This window comes from Cyanistes caeruleus, chromosome 6, assembly GCF_971803275.1.
Source record: "Cyanistes caeruleus chromosome 6, bCyaCae1.hap1.1, whole genome shotgun sequence".
Lineage (NCBI taxonomy): Eukaryota > Metazoa > Chordata > Aves > Passeriformes > Paridae > Cyanistes > Cyanistes caeruleus.
Genome location: NC_141706.1, coordinates 6,320,618 through 6,339,785, shown reverse-complemented (window position 1 = coordinate 6,339,785; position 19,168 = coordinate 6,320,618). Strand labels below are relative to the sequence as shown.

Here is a 19,168-nt window from a genome sequence, read left to right as displayed (position 1 = left end):
AAACAGCTACTGCTTACTAAACAACTTTTATTCTCTCTACAATATACACTGTTCCTGCAAATTCAATTCTTGGACATTTATTCAACTGCCCCCAGATAAAATAAATGTACATGGTATTTACAGTCTACACAGCAACCACAGTAATATAGCAGTAGGTAAGTATTTATATCCTGAGATTTGTAATTCTTTCAGATACTAATTATATTTTCAAAAAAGCCTACAGAATATTAAAAGCTCATGGTTTTAGGGGGGGAAAGGGTTGTTTGCATAATGTTCAAAGCATAATGAAAATGGACAGATTTCATGCCTTCATCTGCATTGTATTCCATATTCCATGGTGACTAAACAAAACCAGTACTCTAGACAAGTCAGAAAACAAGAAAGGATCTAGTATTTTTCTTCTGTGCCCTTCTTCCTGGCAATTCCATTGTCCATAATGAAAGCAATGACCAGCCTAAACTGGCTCTAGAGAATGCAAATGTCTTCTGATATGACTCATGCAGATAGGCTTTTGTATGAAAAGGAATTTTTGTGGGCAGTGTCAGTAAACTCCATCAGCTTTCACAACAACAAAAAAAAAGACTTAGCAACACTGATGTGCTAAAACACAGCATGTGACTTTCAGCACATGACAAATTTTTGAAGTAAATACTTTCATGAAGTCAACTCCAACACATACTTTTTAATTTGAAGAGAATAGTTATTTATAATTGCTTCTGAAGCTCGCTTTTTTATTTAGGAACAGAAGAGATTTTAAATGCAAATATATAAATGCAGACATGTGTACATGTGCCTCTAGTTTCAGCTACTTCATTGGTAAACTCACCTCCTGCAGAGGGAATACATCCTGTTCAGTGCAGTTATTCTCAAGTATTCTGTTTTTGAGCGAGAAGAATTAGTGCTGATGGTCCCCAGCCCCAAACGCTGATAGTCCCTAAAACAGGCTCTTTCTACTAATTGCTCCATGGTTGATTTTTCTGATGCTTTCAGGGTACCACTGGTGTGCAGCTCACTGTCATCTGAAACTAAAGGGAAAAGTCTTACTGGGGAGGCCAGCAGTTACACAGCAAACACGGCTACTTTCTTCTAAACAAGTTTGTCCTGCTCTCAGCGATCAATGGCAAGATCCAGGATGTGCAAATCACAGTTTACAGAGTTTATAAACACTAAAATAGTATTTTAATAATATTTAAAAATAGTATTTTAGTCATCAAACCTGACTAGCATGAAGTTACCTACTGTGCTTGTGACTGGAATAGCTGACATCTCTCTAGCTAAAATCCTGGAGAAAGTTATCTCACATATTCATTTGAACTGAAGACAGATAATTTCTTTACCAACTTACAAATTCTTTACAGATTCATTACAGATCCAAGATAAAATTAACCCACACAATTTTTTTTCAAACTATCTTCAGAAGAGGTAACAATTTTTTAAGGCTTGGTCCAGCCTAAGAAACGTTTCAGTGTTGTAATTTCACAAGACATGACTGTTGGGTTCTGAATGTCTCAGTTCCAGTGTCAGGCAGCAGCTTTCTCCAGCCGTGCATATCAGCTGCCCTTTCCAGAGCAAAAAAAACTTCAAACATGAGAGATAAAAAACTATGTCACAAGTTCAGACTACTCTGAAATTCAAGTCAAGCAAGGTCTTTGTACAAAACCTGCCACCTGCCTATTAATGACACTTTCAAGCATTTCCAAATACTTCTGAGAGCAGATTTACTGCTCACAGCATGTATCAGACACTTGCTACCACCTGAAGCATTGAAACGTGCATAAGAGAAGTATTTCTTCAGGGATGAGGCACTGGAAAGTACATGAGGATTTAAACTTAAAACAGGATTTCATAAAATAGGGATTTAAACTTATTTAGAAAATAAAAATTATGCTATAATTAACATTTTACTGGCAGTAGACAACATTCAGAATTTACAGGACTAGTACTGCTAGGATTTTTTTTCTGCACATCTCAGTATAAAAGCTAAATGAAAAATTTTCTTTGCCCTTTCAGCTAAAGAAAAAAAAAATTCTCTATTTGGTCTAAGCAGTAAAGTTGAACACTCTGGATCTCTCCTCTTTTTCCTCTTTTTCTCATATTTGTCATGGCAAAAAGAAGTCACACAACACCTGAAGTATGAAGTGCACGAATGGCGAACTAATTTAAATGAGTTTCAGAAATACTTTTTTGGGGTCATACAAAATCTTGGTATTTAACAGTTTTGAATGGAAATCTAACTGTCTCAGGATAAAGGTGTGCTTTGTGAAACATCTTTTCCCCAATGGATTTTTCTCCCATGAAAGCAGGTACATTGGTGATCAGAGTGCGCAAAACACTCTCCTGTGCACAGCAAGCTAAAGTTAAGAGCTCCTATCCACATCCTTAAACTGAAGAGGGAGATGAAGATATATTTTGTTGTCTCAAGTTTAATGTGATTTATTTGCTTTTGAAAAATACAAGGAATAATCCCTCTGTGTTACTGTTCCCGAGATATGACTATTTTCAAAAGAAGGCTCTTGTTTTATTGAACACACCCATATAAGCACTGTAAGTAACAGAATTTACTAATGATTGAGAGATTCTAAAGTCTGAAAACAAAGAGAAGAGGAGGAATTTGAGGGAAATTAGATGTTCATTGGCAACAACTGGTAACTACAGTACTGTGCCCAGTTTTCAAAATCGCATTGCAAGTTCTATATGGGCTACCTAAAGAAACCTGAGAAAAGAGCAATGAAGATGATCAGAAGTCCATCAAGACTAATAAAGAACTGAAAGAACTGCATAGATTTAACATGCAGAAGACAACAGAAGAATATTACAATAGATCATAAATCTACTCTGCATTGCTATCAGAATGAGGGGAATCATCTCTTCTCTATGTACACAGTGGCAGAGTAAGAAATGAAGGGTTTAAATTTCAGCAAGAAGATGTTTAGTCCTGAACCTCAGAAAATTGCTTGTTTTCTCCAGCAGTAAGGATGGTTTAAGTATTAGTATGAGCTGCCTAGAGCTGTGGAACCTTCACCTTTGAAAGCTTTTAGGAAGAAGTTGGGCAAACACCTATGAGGAACAGATGAAGTATGTTGATCTTGCCTTGGGGCAGAGTTGGACTGCTTGATCTCTTGAAGTTCCTTCCAGCCCTATCTTTAACATTTCTCTTTTAAGACAGTGCATCACCTGCTGTAGATAGTTCATTGTTGGCAGACCTGCATAGTTTCCTACACTTCAGTTTTTGAGACTTGCAAAGTAGTCAAAAACAAAGCCAAAGCCAATGTCACAACAGTCAATATCAAAGGAATTGCAGTGATTCCTCCCCGTGGCTCTCTGGGCTCTGTCTGAAGCAGAGTCACTGCTGTTGACAGCTCCCTGTCCCTGATGTGCCAGTGCTGTGTAGAAAGAAAAGCAAACTCAGCCTTTGGTCACCTTAACACATTCCCAGCCAAGACACCTGGAAAGCAGCAGGCCTACAGACTCCCAAGTTATAATTTTACATTTTTTTTTAGGGAAGGAAAGAAGTGACTATCGCTAATCTTATACAGGCACCCGTGTTCATGGAACAACACCGTTGTTTTGTGCATCAGCAATGCAAAAACTCTTCAAACTTCTCCATCATTAAGAGACTGAATACACAGGTATGACTGTGCTTGGTGTCTGTGAGTGACACAAAATCACCCCAAAATCACCCAGGTACAGCCTGCAGAATTGTTTCTGACCAAAGAACATGTAACATTGGAACACATGCTAACTTAGCACTTCAGGAAGATGCTGGAAATTCAATTAAGAATGTAATTCTTCAGCACTCTAAAGACACCCTCTGTTTCCCAAACCTTTCTTTTTGCCTATTTCTCATCACTTTATCTGGAATGAAAGAAGAGAAACAGTATTTTTAAGCTCGCCTGGACTGGCTTTCTTCCATTTCAGAGAGAACAGAGGCTTCAGTCCTGCTTTAGACAATGTTCATACATCTGCTCCTAAGTCACATGAGTTGACTTGCTCAGTGACCAAATATTCAACAGGAAAATTTGGCTTGTTTGATGTTTGGAAGAAATTATCAATGTTTGAAGAACACTTCATTATCTGAGATGCCTCTGTTTTTTTTTTTAAAGAAAGAATGCTTGGACAAAACAACACCTGTTTATGTAGAGGAGAATCTGGTTCCCTCTAGTGGTTTATTATAAATTAGCAGTGGTCCAGATAAGGCTCTACAGACAGCAGCACATGGGAGGAAAAGAGGCTTTTTGGGGAAAGTCAAACTCCACACCATCACACAAACTGCACAAAATACCCAAACCCCTTTCTACCTTCTACCCCAAAACAATTTCAACCAAAAATATGGGAAGTGCTATTTTCAGTAGTAACAAGTGCTGCTGTTTTCGGAAATCATTTGCCAGTTTCACACCTACAAAAGTCTCCAATTTGCTCATTCTTGCACCTCACCAGTTATTGCTTCCTCATCACAGACTAGCTGCAGATGTCAGATGTCTAGAGATAAATGGAAGCTGCAGCATGCTTCTGTGCTGTTTCATCTCCGCTAGCATGATGTAAAAATGATCTAGAAGATATCATATCTAAATAGTTTGATAATTAAAAAATAATCTAGTACTTTGCTGTACCACTGAATTGAGTCAGCTTCCTCTTCTCATTGCAAAAGAAAACACTCACTAAAGGCACAGATTTGAAACCCTTCTCTTTCCTGTCTAGGAAAGCCCTTCAATTTCTTGCTGAAGGCATTTCTCATTCAATACACCAGAATGGAAGCATTAACAGGATAGATTTATTAACCAACATGGATAAAATGTCACACTGTTACCAGAGATATCATCATCTTCATTCCAGCCAGGCCGATTCCCTCTTTCCTCCACTATCGTGCCTGTTTTCTTCTTCAATAAGTACTGGCGCCCAATTGTCATCTTCCCAGCACGTTTTGCTCCCTTCACAATGCTTTTGGAGAAGGTACTAGAAATCCAAAACAACAAAAGTATTTGGAAAGATTCATCTGATTCTGCCTGATGGCATTTACAGATTTTTATGACGAACACAAATAAAAAAGATTTATTCTTTTTTCACTTAATACAAACAATTATAAACTTCAGAAAAATTGCTTCCTATATTAGTTTTTAAACAAAAATTGTACTACTTTGAGATAAATTTGTGTCTTTTCTCCTACTGGTAATGAATAAGCAGATATGATCTTTCTTTAGGTTTGTGGTTTTTTGCCAGTAATGGGATAAATCTAGAAAGCTGCCAAAGGAAAGGCAGGAAAGATAGAAATTACCTTTAAGTTTTAAGATTTCATGACTAGCTTGGGATTCTATTTCCTGTGTCAACAATGCACCAATCAACAGAGAATCACAGGAGCTACTACTCTGGAACAGACTAATGATGCAGCTGGTTCAATAAAAACGCTACTCCTATTTTGTGCATTTCAAAATGTAATAAAGTGCTCGTACAAATCTACTGCAGCCAGAAGTTTAGGTAAAAAAATATCATTCCTATCCCAAATAAACATCTGTCTACCTGTTAATACAAAGAAATGCAAAATACGAAGAGATGCAAAGCAGCAATCACTTATTTTGACATGATCTCCACTGGTGCAGAGCTTTCAGGTTGTTCAATGCTTTGGGATAAATAAGAACATCAGAAAAAAGAAGGAAGACTGTACCGGAATGAAGTGTTCTTTTCTTTCTGTTTTGGTAGAATTATCTGTGGTGCTGTTTGCCCTGCTGCAAAGGCAAAAGTGCTGAAGATGGACTGAGGATAACGGAACTTCATCAACTGTTTCTTAAATATTTCCACCACTTCGGGACTTACTTCTTCATCAAATGCTACTTTAATTAACTGTGTTTTAAAGACATGACATGTTAGAAACTGGAAAACAACCTGAGAATTTCAGAAATTGAAAGATTCTAAAATATAGTAGCAAACACCCATATTTACATAGTATTATGCCCTTCAAAAAAATACAGATATATGTACATAGGTCTCTTTTATTTTGACTGCTATTACACATTTTAAGAGCTTTTTATTTCCTATTTTAAATTTATGTCCTAATACTAAGGTATCTTCACTAGGCAGCATCTGGAATTCTCCTAAGATCAAATACAAAATATTTTGGTAAATCCAAGTCGTAGTGCTGGCGCTTAGACATCTACAACAGTTCAAATTCTGGTCACATGGGACAGCTTAGCTGGGAAATAGTCTGCCAGCTCTGCCCCTACACTGGGAACTGAGGTTGGTAATGCACTTCAAAGACTCAGCAAGCCAGCAATTTCAACATTCATATGTCAGAGCCATTATATTTCTATTACTTCGATGTTCCAATTTTGGCCTCACCTTGTGAAGTATAGAAAACTGCTAGTAACAAAAGTGTGAGTGAAATCTGCTCCTCAAAAAGGAAATAACCTTGTGCTGTTCAACACTGATCCATCCACCTGACTAAAAATGCTTTTTTGAAAGGTTCTGAGGGAAAAAAAAAAATCCCATCCAATCATCCTCCGCTGAAAGGAAGTCAACAATTCGGGGAAAACAAATAAGAGACAGAAAATACGGAATCCATAAACAGGCCCAAAAGAACTCTAAGAATGTGGAGAAAGCAAACAAAGAAATAACATAGAGCTCTATTTCTGAGTGCATACCTAGACACCTTTTAAATTCTTTTGCTTGCCATCTAGGAGGTGGATTTCATCCTTGCTTTTCCAATTTCACTTGTTTTGTAAATACTTTCCAAATGACTAATGGTTCTGTTGTTCTAGGACCTCCTTGAAAGGAGCTCTTCAGTCTTTCAGGGTTACACTGATCCGAAGTTTTAAAGATATCACACAGCAGAGCTGCACAAAAACCCATCTGAAAATCATAATTAATAAACAAAGGGGAGGGGCTATTTCATCCCATATTGAACCCTGGCTGTTACATAGGGGACAGAGAAAAAGCTGTTTGTGGATTGTTTTTGTTCTCATAACCTAACACAAAACTATGCTAAACAAAAGCAAAGATGATGTTTGACCTGAACCCAGCTCTGAAAACACTGAGCTGTGTCTGTATTTATCACATCATAGAAGCATGCTAAGTATTCTGGTAAAAAGATTACTGGAAAATAAAAGTCCTCTCAGAAGTCCACAAGAACAATTTTTTTTTTGCTTGTTTTACTCATTTGCATTCTTAATTTTGTGCTTCTGAAGAGGATACTGAAGGATGATTAGCTAAATAATGTTCATTATTGTAAGGAACTAGCAAATTTTGTTATGTTTTCAAATGCTGGAGTTATTGTTCTCAATGAAAATATGCTTCTGCAGTCAGTCAACCCAGCAAAGCATTTCCTATCTTAAGCACTGCAGTCTACTTTCAGTCCATAATACAAAATTCTTTGCTTGCAGCTTTTGATCTCTTAGGGTTTGAACAGGAATGAAAATTCAGGAAAGACTTCAGGATTCCTAATTTTTACAAGTCCATCTCTATCAACTGCCCTGCAATACACATGTTTGTTGAACACACTATTGGGGATCCTACAGAAAATTCCAAGATCTGTCTGTCATTGGTTCTACCCTAAAGATTCCTGGAAGTGCAGCTTCCATGTGTGACATCCCATAACTTTCTCCCATAGATTTTAAAGAAAAGGTGGTGAAGCTTTTAAGAATGGTGAAGTGACAAACCTTGAGAAGAAAGCAATACTCAGAGCTTTTCCATATTGATTCCATGTAGCTGGAGGAGAGAGAAAGCAGGTTCTCACTAGCCTCCCTATAGGCCTCTACTTACACGAAGGGATTCTGGACCCAAACCAGCCCTTTTCTGGTTCCAAAATAGGTGAGGAAAGCAGTGAAAGAAATCCAATGTGAAAATAGCAACCCTCTGTAAATATCAAGTAGGCCAAGAAATGCCAGGGTTTCTATGAGTTCTGCCTTGTCTGTTGACCTTACAGGGCAGAAAACCGGACTCTTCACAAATACCAGGGCGAAGTGCTGCTTGTAAATATTTTGAGCTGACTGTAGCCACATAAATTTTCACAAAACTTCCTTTTACCTGAAAAGTGGCTGAACTGATCTGCAGCCCTTCCTGCATGCTCTGCTGCAGCTGGTTCTGGATACTGATCTTCTTCTCCTTGGTCATGGAGGCGATAGGAAAGCTCCGGATCACGGTCTGCTCCCCAACTGAGGGTACAACACAGACATTTGTTAGATCACACAAGCAGCTCTGCTCTGCTCACACTGTTACTGGAATAAACAAGAGTAAATACAAAGCAACATGAACATGATGGTATAGGATTAATTTCAGGCAAAAATACCTGAAAAGTTGGCAAATTCCTAAAGTGTCATTTGTAATCTGAATTTCTAATCTATTTCAGCTGTGATGATTAGAAAAATATTCTCCTTCCTTCTGAATCCTTCTACATAATGGAAATGCACCCCCAAAACCTAGGTTGGTAGGGGGTAAAGAAACAATTTCAAGTTTATTCAGATTTCATAATGCAATATATAACCTATAAACAGAAATTATATACTTTGGGATCTTTACATATGACCATGAACTTTCCAAATAAATTTATACTTCTGAATGACAATCTGCTTAGAAATGGCACATGTTAAATCATGAAAAATTATCCTTCAGAAGAGCTGACATATTAAGAAAACACTGTTGTTTCCAAGCAATAATTTTAGATACAATACCAAGTCATGAATATTTTTCCTTTCACTTGCTTCCAGTGTCTGAAAAAAACTGTTTAATGATGTTGATGCTTGAACAGGTGGAGAGGCCAGCTCAAAATCCTGCCTATCTGAAGGACCACAATGTTTGGATTTTCTTACCCAGTTGATCATGAGGAGTGCCTTTAAATATAATTCTGTAAGTGGTAAGGAACAAAGCTCCTTCAGCAGGGAGGATATGAGGACCTCCAAGCAGTCCTCCTGTGGCTTCCTCTCTGCCATCAGGATCCAGCAGCACACGGAGACCTTCGCAAACAAATTCCTCTCCTGGCAGTAAAGTTGGTCGTAGAATTTTGGGCTGATGCAAATAAATGGAAGTATAAGTGTAAATCAGTGTTATACCTCAGGCTAATAATAATATTTGGTTTTAAAAGCTTGAAAACAGAATTGTTATGACACTGAGTCTAAAGAAGGGAGATGGAGTCTGGACTCAATGAAGAGAAATGGGTCTCAAAAACAGTGGGCATGCAACAGCTTGTTTATGATCAGAAGTCTGGCTCTACTGGTTTCATATTTCATGAGACCAAAGCCAAGCATTTTATTTATCACTGGTGGAAATGTTCTTTTAACGTTTTGATATTTCCTCGTAATATTATGAGAGGAAAGAAAAGATGACAAGATTTCATGATTCTAATATTTGTAAAGAATACAAATATGTTTCATAACACTTGCCTTCTGTATTGGTGGAAGCCTCCTACTCTCACGATGAACAGCCTCCAGAGTCTCTATGTGCATTGCTACAATGCCTGGGAAGCAGGAATACCATAAGTTAAGTCTCACACAATGTAAAAGAGAAAGCTGCCCAGTAATTAAAACTCTGGTAATTCTGAAATCCTCAAATTTTGACATCAAGGACAGAATTATCTGAGATTCAACAGCATTTAGAGTCTGGAGAAGAAATCTTACACTCTAACTTATCTGAAGGTAAGTCAAATTAGAAAATGTGTTTGTTTAATTAGGGAAAGAAAAAAAAAAGACTATAAAGCACCTTCTTGTGACAATTCTCACCTGGTATCATGCAGTGCAGACCTTTGATGTGATCCTGTGTGACCCCACTTTCTGTGCAAACCTTGTCAATAAATCTGGTGATGAAGCGCACGACTGCGTTTGCAACATCGTTGTTCTCCGAGTCCTCAAACCCACTCTCAGTGTCGTAACTCTCTGCAACGCTGCCCGCAATGCTAAGGGCAGAGATAAAAGCAGTAACAAGTGGGAACAATTCAGCTGGTGATGTACATATGACACTTGGATAGACACTGACAATCTGTTGGGTTTTTTTTCCAGTTACAATTTGCAAACCTTGCTAAAAGCACATGGTGGTACCACAATTACACTGCACTCTCATTGCCAGAACTTCATGAATGGTGACATAGGACAATTTTCTCTCCATGAGTCTGGCACAGATAGGCCCAGAAGACAAAAAATAGCTTTTTGGAAGTGAGATCTATGTTTTCTCCTCATAAAGTTAAGCAAAATATTTGCAACTAGTGGTAAGCAAATATCCAGTTATATAGAAAAAGATACATTAAATGTACATTTAGGTTGCAGAGCAAAGCAGTCAAAAGCTAAAAGGATCATAAGAAAAATGTTTTGTGCATTAGATAAGCAAGCAAGTCAGTGGGAGATGTACTTTGAATGTCTAAAAATGCCTCCCATAATAATATTTGGGGCCAAATTCATAGATTGCAACATACACCACAAGCAGGCTACTGAGCACGTCCTAATGCCTGAGATTAGAGGTGTCTAGTCAGCAGAAATTAGTAACTCCAGGGGGAGTTTCATCCTGATAGTCTTTTACTTGATGCCAGTGTTCTCACATAGTGTTCTATAATTTTATCAAGTGAGAATTTGTACAGAGAGGTGATAATGAAGACAATAAACAAAGAGGGAGGAAATGTTATGAAATTGTTATGAAATGTCCTGGATTTGCATGCTAGGGAATGAATGGAACTGGTGTTATACTCCTACTGCTTCCTTAGTAATTTAACCTTTGCCATTGTGGCTTAGCCCTCTTGCTTTTTGTGACCTCAGTGCCTTTCCTCCTTTGCAGCTGTTGCACAGAAATGCAGATTTTATAGATGCTATACAAATGCTTTCTCAATTTTAGGTTCATACAGTGGTTTTTTCAAGTTATATAAAAACTATCAGAATAGATTTAGGGCTGCTGTTTTCTTTCTCACCCATGTTTGTCTTCAACATCTGCATTACTAGATTAAAAATCCTCACTGGGACAACACACTGTTCCTTTAAATGGAAGTAAATCACTCCAAAGTTCTGCTGTTTAAGAGGAATCATGTTAGACTTCGACTCTCCTTAACTACTGAACTTGAAAGGAAGCAAAGCTGCTGAAACAATCTGGTTTTTAGAGTACAGCCACTTGGCAAGCCATGGCCCATCCTGCTGGATGAGCACCTGGATACTCACCTGTTTGTGACAATGCTGTTGCTTCCACTCTCCCAGTCCCCGGTAGCTGATGTTCTCAGCAGCTTATTCTTGCTTGTATCCAGCGGGACCAGCAGGTAGACCATGAGGTTGGCAAAATGAATGGCCTGGCTGAAAACTGTGCTTTCCTCATTCTGGACTAGCTCCTGCTGTGTCTGTTTATTAAGGGTTGGCCATAACCTCAGCTGCTCAGCGGCCAGGTCCATCGCTGTCTTATCCTGGTCTGCAGGAGTTTTCTCCTGGAAGACACAGAGAAAGAAATATAAAGACATAGAAGAAATTATAAAGCTACAACTTAAAGCTTAGCCAAAGCTTTAATTATTAAATTGGTAATTAAACTTCTTCAGTTATTTAAATTACATATTGTTTTAAAAAGAAAGAGCAAATAACTATCCTCCATAGGGTTTAAGGAGAGTTATGATTATGGGAACTGAGCTTTGAGGTCAGTTTACTGAAATGCACCAGTAGCACAACATGGGCACATCTAAATAACATCATTGCTTTTAAGGTATTTTTTCATGCCATCAGATCCTCCATGTTTCTTCTGAGTGGTTTGGTGATTTTAACATAGCTGCTCTCACTTAGCTCAAATAAGAACAAGCATAAATCAGATTGAGAAATAAAATGCAGCTCATGGCTCGATGCTGGCAATATTCTCCAAATTCCTAGGATGTTCAGGTGAGGGAAGCTTTTATATAAATAGTTTCCAGACCAGCTGAAACATTCATGCTTTTTTATGTTGGAGTCCAATTCTAGCATTAGCTTAAAGCAAACTAGATAGATGGCACACAGTCAAAAGCAGAATAAAGGAATCTGGCAGCTGCTATTAGTGACCTAAAGCCTGATGTTACATTAATGAATGACTAGGTGTCTTGCAAATGCTTTCTTCCACACTAAATTGAGCTAATATCAAATTATAAAGCTTTGCAGATAAATGTAAATTTCTATTATTTCTCATGTTACTGTATACTGTGTAATACAGAAGAAAAAGAAAGAAAAACACATAAAATTGGAAAAACCATAACTCTTTGTAACCTAGGAGACAATTAATATATGAACAAAAATATTACTTTACTATTTTAATAATTCTGGCTATTCTCCTACCTTTTGTTTCAACTGTACTGCATGGTTGTCATCTTTGGCTGTAAGGTAGAGGGAGCGAACTTGATTTTGCACATTGCTATAGAAGGTTGTTTCCCAGAACTGTTGGTTAGTCCAGATAGGATGATCTTGTACACAGGTGTAAGCAAATTGACTAACCCCAGGTGCTAATTTCTGAAAGCAAAAAATGTGCAAAGTTGATAAATCAGTCCTATTATTCAATTTCTTTTAAGGGCTATGGCTTCAGAGCTGACACACACATATGTGTATATATATGATTAGTTGTAAGAACTGAAATGTAAAATATATCAACTTTTGTACTGCAATATGGGATAGAGAAACTATCTCCAGTTTTGTGCCATTCAAGAAATTAACACACAGGTCTAATGCCAGTGCAAGGCATGGCTTTCTTGATTCAGAGTAGAAAAATGAGAATTAAGTTAAGAATTTAGTGATAACAGTACAGAACACTTTTGTAATATAAAACAACTTCCTTGCCAACAAACCACAGGATTTTTAATAACCTAGTGTACAACATAAAAATCAGTATTCAAACAGATGAAAATTATTTCTCATTTTATTTAGAAGTGTAGCAATGAAATTTAAAGTGAGTGTCAACTGAGTCCTTCCAATAAACAGCAGAAGATTAGATAAATTGTTATCTTCAGTGTTATTTACTGAACTGCATGACCCAAATCCAGTTCCTGAAAGAGTGCTAATTTGGGTATGTTCTTTGAAGTCACAAGGGTTTGGATCACTGTAAAGTCTCAAACAAACCCAGAATTGTTACAGCATTAGTCATTATGAATGAACCATTTTTTTCAAGTACATCTATTTATTTAGGTTGCACTAGTCTCTGAGGGAGTTGTTTAATATTCTGGATAACCACATACAGAGAAAAGAAATTTATTTCAATGACCCAAAGAATTAAATCCTTTATCGTACGCTCTTACTTTTTGAAAAAATGCGGCCACAAAATAATGTATTGTATTCTGCATGTAGCAAAGAAGCAGGTCATCTAAATTTGTGCTTAGGATTATTTCTGCAGCAGGACTGAAGAATAAAGGACATTACTGGATGCCTCATTAGATGGCTATCACTCACAATACTACCCACACCTGAAACACACACTGTATCTAGAACTTAGACTTTACTTTAGTGATTGTGTTCTGAACCACTTTCCTGGAGAGCATGACTGCTACTCCATTTAATATTTGTAATTGTAGAATTCTACAGAACAGCCAGTACTTATAATATTTCCCTAGCTGGCACTTGGGCATTTAAATGGGAGGGTAGGAAATTACAACCAAAAATTTTATAGTCTGGTTTACTGATTTCTGGTTTTGCAATTCTTCAACCTGTGCTTTCCTCACTGTGCTCTTCCAAGTACAGCATGAGCTGAAAGTCCTGATCATGTGCCATGTGTTTATTCCCCATCAAAAGTTCTTGAAAGTTCTATATCTGAGGAAATGCTGTGTGACATGCTAATAAAATTTACCCAATTGAAGTGCCTTCCTGTGCTTAGCCATCTAAAAGTGAGCAGCATAATTTTGATTTGATCATGTGGAATTTCATCAAAATTTCTTGGTAACTTGTTAAGAAATCTACATCTATTTAAATAATGTTCAATGTGACTTTGTTCATTCAATCCAGACTGAGAGAGCAGAGAGCTGGTTTGTTTAACAGATGCCCAAGTTTCAGTTGTGGTGCAGCTTACGGCAGATCACAGGAAATGATAACTGATCTCCCACGCCTGATCCAGCTGTTAAATCACAGAACAGCTCAGCACAAACAGTGTCCTAATGATCTTTGTAGGGATTTCTGGACATTCCCTTGAAAAAACCTAATCATACAAAAGACACATCACAGGGCCCGCAAATTGATCTGGCCCAAGCATTGACCTACCTCAAAATCCAGATGCACAAAACCTGTGTTACAGAGGAATAGGGATGATGGGTAAATCATGGAATAAATATTTGGACAACATAGCTTGAAGGCAAAGGTTAGTGCTAAAGCCATATCATGGTCTTTTATTTTGATTTATTATTTGTTTTTTTCACTGGGACTGAATTCCCAGTCACAACAGATCTGCAAAAAGGGAGTATGAATGTCAAGAAAGAGAGGGAAGGAAAAAGGGGAAAGGAAAGAAAACAGGGAAGGAAAAACAAAAGGATAAAAGAAAAAAAAAAAAAAATCTGTTCAAGCCTAGCTACCTGTTAGGGCTAACTCATGTCAGTTTGTGCAGTAAATGCACACAAAGGAGTGAACTGACCATCAACCTCTGCAGTTACCTTTGATGCCTCAACCCAAATCAGGTAATTGTGTAAACTGGGTAGAAAAGAGGAGATCTTTGACACAAACTCAAAAGGAAGTTTAAACTCCTAATCCTGGGTCTAAAGAAATAAAAATGAGATAAATGATTTTCACATGGGGCAAACATGACAGGGAAGCTGAGGGGCTTTTAGATGCTCTTCCTGTGCTCATAATTTAAAATCACCAACAGCCATGTACAAAACATAATTTTTAAACAATGGACATTTATGTTCAAATATAACGACATAAATCAACATTGACAATAACTCCTAGACCAAATAAAAGAAGTTTGTTTACAAAGCATGAAAGAAAACACATCAAAAAGGCTCAGTGATCATAAATATTATCTTTCTCATCACCTGCATATTTTGAAACAAATGGCAAAACCTGATAGTGGCCAGAGCACGGAATCAACATCAGGACTTGCAGTTCCTGGCTCTGCCAGTTATTTTGGGCAAAATCATTTTGGATTCTCTGCTTGTTTGGGTTAGTTTGTTTGTAAAAGAAGCAGTGAGAATACCAACCTCAAGAAGCAGACTGTTGTTCCTATGCAGCCTAAATCCATGGACTAAAAATATTCTTGGTACAAATATAAGCATTCCATGAAGTCTCTATATTCTCTATGCTGAGAGTGCTTAGTCAGCCCATTTCCCTAGAATAGAAATCCAACTAACACATCAAAAGGGCCCCAGTGTTTACTGCTGCACTCAAAAGAATTTGCTCAGAATTTCTCCAGTTTAAGTAGGGCAGTAATTTGGTGTTTTCCATCAAGAAATACTACATATATAAAATATATCTTCACCTAGCTCTCCACAGGGCAGCTAAACTACACTGATATTTGTGCTCTTTCTCTCTGTCCCAATAACTCACTCCTGCCAGACAGAATGAACACAGGAGGCAGCAAAAGAATTTCCTACTTATAAGGGAGGATTTAGGGACTGACAGCTTAAAAGAGACTCCAGAAGAAAATAATAAAAATAGTTCTGAACTGATGAAGTCCTTATTCTAAAGCTGTCAGTATGACAGAAAAAGCCTTGAGGCGTAAATTGTAATAACCAACAGAAAATCAGTTAACTTCTGCAAAGGACACAGTCCTTCAAATATATTAATGAAACTTCAAAACCTATGAACACTCCCTTCCCAAATGCCATATGAAACACCTATATGTTTACCCCTGTCATATGATTACCATGTGATTACCCCCATCAAAATAATTAATTACATACTACAGCTTGTGAAAATAAAAGGCAGGTTTGGGATTTGCTATGTCTGACTATAAAGGCAACTTCCTGAATCCAGGCATTATCTTTCCATTATTTCCACCTTACTTAGAGGTACTGGATAACACCTTCCTAGAATTTTCCCCTTTTCCTGACACTGCATTGTGATTTCACTGATTGTGAAAACGATATTTGCAGCTCAGTAAGAAATATGCACCAGTTCCAAGACTCCCAAACTTGCCGTGTGGTCCAGGCCCTTAAAGAATGTCTTTGTAACATTAAATTATCTAGATTGTTTGGTTCTGATAAAGAAAAGCATCTGTTGTGCTGGTCACTCAGCAGTTACTACCCTTTTACACCACAAAAGCTTAAAGAAGGAACTTTGTTATAGCAAAACAGAGGATCCAACTATTGATTATGAAGTTAAAAAATTATTTTCAAACCAAAAAGAATAAAAACAAAGTATGAATATACCTAACCGCTCTTTTCTCACAGGATTTTGCTGCATGTCTCCCAGTTATGGAAATGAAGGGGTAAACTCAACAGTGCACTATTTTTTAGAGAAATCCAATTTACTTCAGAAATCAAGTGTATTTCTGTCTCCAACTGATAGCCTGAGCCATTGGTTTGGATAAATTTGCTGAGAGAATGAAGCAGAACAAGTGAGAAGGAGTTGTGCTGTCAAACACAAAGAGCAGCTTCCTGCTCAGCTCCACGAGGAATCACTGGTTGTGGATTATCCATCCGACCTCTGTGAGGAAGTTACTGCAGCACCTTTGCATGCCAAAGCTCTTCCTCTACTCTGTTGGTTACAGTCATCCCTGGAATCTGCAGGTGCAGGCTCACAGACCATCAGGACACAGTGGCAGTGCTAATTGGAAGAGCTGCTCCCTGTCTCTGAGCTGCTGAGATAAAGATGCAGCCAGTCAGCACCTGCTGCACATCGCGAGTGGGTACCAGGTACTGCAGGCAACAGCTGCCCCTGCGCAGGCGATGCAAGCTGAGCTCTGCATGGAAACACGTTCTACGAGCCAGTCCTGCAGCCACACCTCTGCTGTGCCCACACAGATCCTGGGAAACCCAACAAGACTTTGGAGCTGTGCCCCAGGAGCAACCCTCACTGACATCCCAGCTGCAGGTAACACTGCATCCCAATGTGTGCCTGTACCACAAAACAACAGAACGCCTGGCTTGGGAGGCACCTTGAGGATCACCCAGCTCCAACATCCCTGCCATGGAAGGGACACCCCCACTCATCCAGGGTGTTCAGAGCCCCATCCAACCTGGCAATGAGCACTTCCAGGGATGGGGCATCCACAGCTTCTCTGGGCAACCTTCCCTCACATCTCATCACTCTTGCAATAAACCATTTATTCTTATTATCTATTGTAAACTCTCTTTCACCTTAAAGCTGTTACATGCACATACTCCAAAAACTATATGAATATTTTTTTTGACTCTGACTGTGCTGCATGGATGACATCAGTCAAAAAAATTCAATTCAATGAATGGCTTTCCCATTTGGACTGAAGTATAAAATTATACCCACATGTATTGTGCACACGAGTGCGGGGAAATGCCATAAAAGCATGAAGGAAGAACTGGAAAGCTTCTGTTAATTTCTATTTTACTGCTTTAGAAAAAGAAAGTGAAATACTAAATTGAGCTTTGTCTCCAACCTGAAAATCTCAACAACAAAAAAGAAAACAATTTGCCTCCTCTCCTGCCTTCAGAAAGCCACCAAACCAGACTCAAGATTGGCTTCTACTTTAAAATAAAAGGAGAAGTAAAGTGGTTCATCACACTGTTTATCTACTATTATTCCACCATGAAAAATAAAGGGAAGGTCAATTCACTCATAATTCAGCGCTACCAAATCATAGCCAAGTACACTAAACCAGCAGAGGGCAATAGAATTCTAGAATTTTGCAAAAATGGGATGTAATTCTGGATGGAGCTTTATTTACTGTATACATTTTCTGGCAAAAGTCACTTAAACATGTAATTACTCATGGTCTCTAATCCTAGATTCCTGAAGGTCATGTGTAATTTACTAGACATTACTTAAAGCCATGCAGAATACCTCAGATTTCTACATAGATTTATCAAGACAGATATATGCTAATACAAAGTTCCCTGTAACATTAAATAATACACAAAATAACATACTTATTTCTCCAAAGATATAAAAAGAGATTTAAATAGTTCCGCTATACAAAAAGAGAAAGGAAACTAAAATCGTCTAAAGCTAAGTATGTTCAGATCCCCCAAAAAAAGAGTGAAGACATTTTCATACCAGAACTCCACAGTTCTAAATAAGGTTGAACTCCACGAAGTGGATGAGAAATAGTTTGATTTTTCTCCCTCTATACAGCCCAGTAGAGTTTTGGTGGGTTAAATCCATTAGTTCAGACACAGATTTCACAAATTCTCAGCTGAAGTGCTGAATCCATCTGAAGAGTTTTTCAAACTTTGACACAGTTATTTTAAAAATCTCCTAAAAAGTCACTGAATCCCTTTGGATCAGGTGGTTCAGCAGTGAGTGTGCACCTGTGAGTGCATCAGAATGGTGGCATTGGCTCTACCCACAAAAATAACCCACAGCAACAAAGTTGTTATCCAGGTCTGTGCTTGGGAAAGAATAAACCCTGTAAATCTCACAAGTTTATGGGTTTTATCTATATTCAAATACTAGTTCTTAGAATTACTGACAGCCTGATAAGTAACTTCAAGCCCAGTTAAATAAAGCATGTAATAATCCCCCAGGGGGTAATAGAACATCAGCTTTAAGTTCTTGTGTTACTTCATTCTAATAGTTCTTTAATTATTATTTACTTCTTCTATGGCAGCATTCTAGGCCTTCACTGGTCAAATTATTTCTGAATTTCTCTCAATATGCAGCATTTCCTTATCTGAAGAAACTATTAAAACAATAGTCCTCAAGTAGCCCTCAAGAAGAGGATGAGCAAATTCGAAAGATGTAAGGGTACAGTACAGAATATAGATTGCAAATTTATAGAATTTTAACAGTAGTAGATCTCATCTTGACAATACAAATTATAAATACACAATTCGGTTCAGGTGAAAGAAAGAGGATGGGCAAAATCAGGAACCCAAATATTATGCAGAATTTTTAAAGTATGGACAAGAAAACTGAACTTGCACTCCGAGCTAAGCCATTTGAGAGATTAAGCAAAATCCAGTTTGACCAACAGAGAAAGAAAATGATTGTGGAGGTGCTGAATGGAAGTGCCTTACAGAGCAGGATATTGTCAGGAGCAGTTGTGCCAAATGGTAAGATGCAGTTTTGGCATGTGCAGCACGTGAGGAAGAGGAGAGCCACACACCTGCCCTGAAATTCTTACTGCACAGTGTTATGAACTCATGGCAATGAGCTGA

At 37.9% G+C, this 19,168-nt stretch overlaps 1 protein-coding gene across 7 annotated transcripts in view; it reads right to left on the bottom strand.

Moving 5' to 3' along the window:
- SBF2 (SET binding factor 2) overlaps window positions 1-19,168 on the bottom strand; it is a 230,046-nt gene that overhangs the window by 34,129 nt on the left and 176,749 nt on the right. For all 7 annotated transcript variants that reach the window (XM_086894739.1, XM_086894741.1, XM_086894740.1 and 4 more), the window contains exons 18-26: window positions 12,240-12,410; window positions 11,118-11,374; window positions 9,702-9,874; window positions 9,366-9,439; window positions 8,796-8,991; window positions 8,014-8,141; window positions 5,660-5,835; window positions 4,808-4,953; window positions 827-1,025 (exon numbers count right to left, since the gene is read on the bottom strand). In XM_086894739.1, the coding sequence (XP_086750865.1) occupies window positions 827-1,025; window positions 4,808-4,953; window positions 5,660-5,835; window positions 8,014-8,141; window positions 8,796-8,991; window positions 9,366-9,439; window positions 9,702-9,874; window positions 11,118-11,374; window positions 12,240-12,410 (1,520 nt within the window). The remainder of the gene's footprint in view (window positions 1-826; window positions 1,026-4,807; window positions 4,954-5,659; window positions 5,836-8,013; window positions 8,142-8,795; window positions 8,992-9,365; window positions 9,440-9,701; window positions 9,875-11,117; window positions 11,375-12,239; window positions 12,411-19,168) is intronic.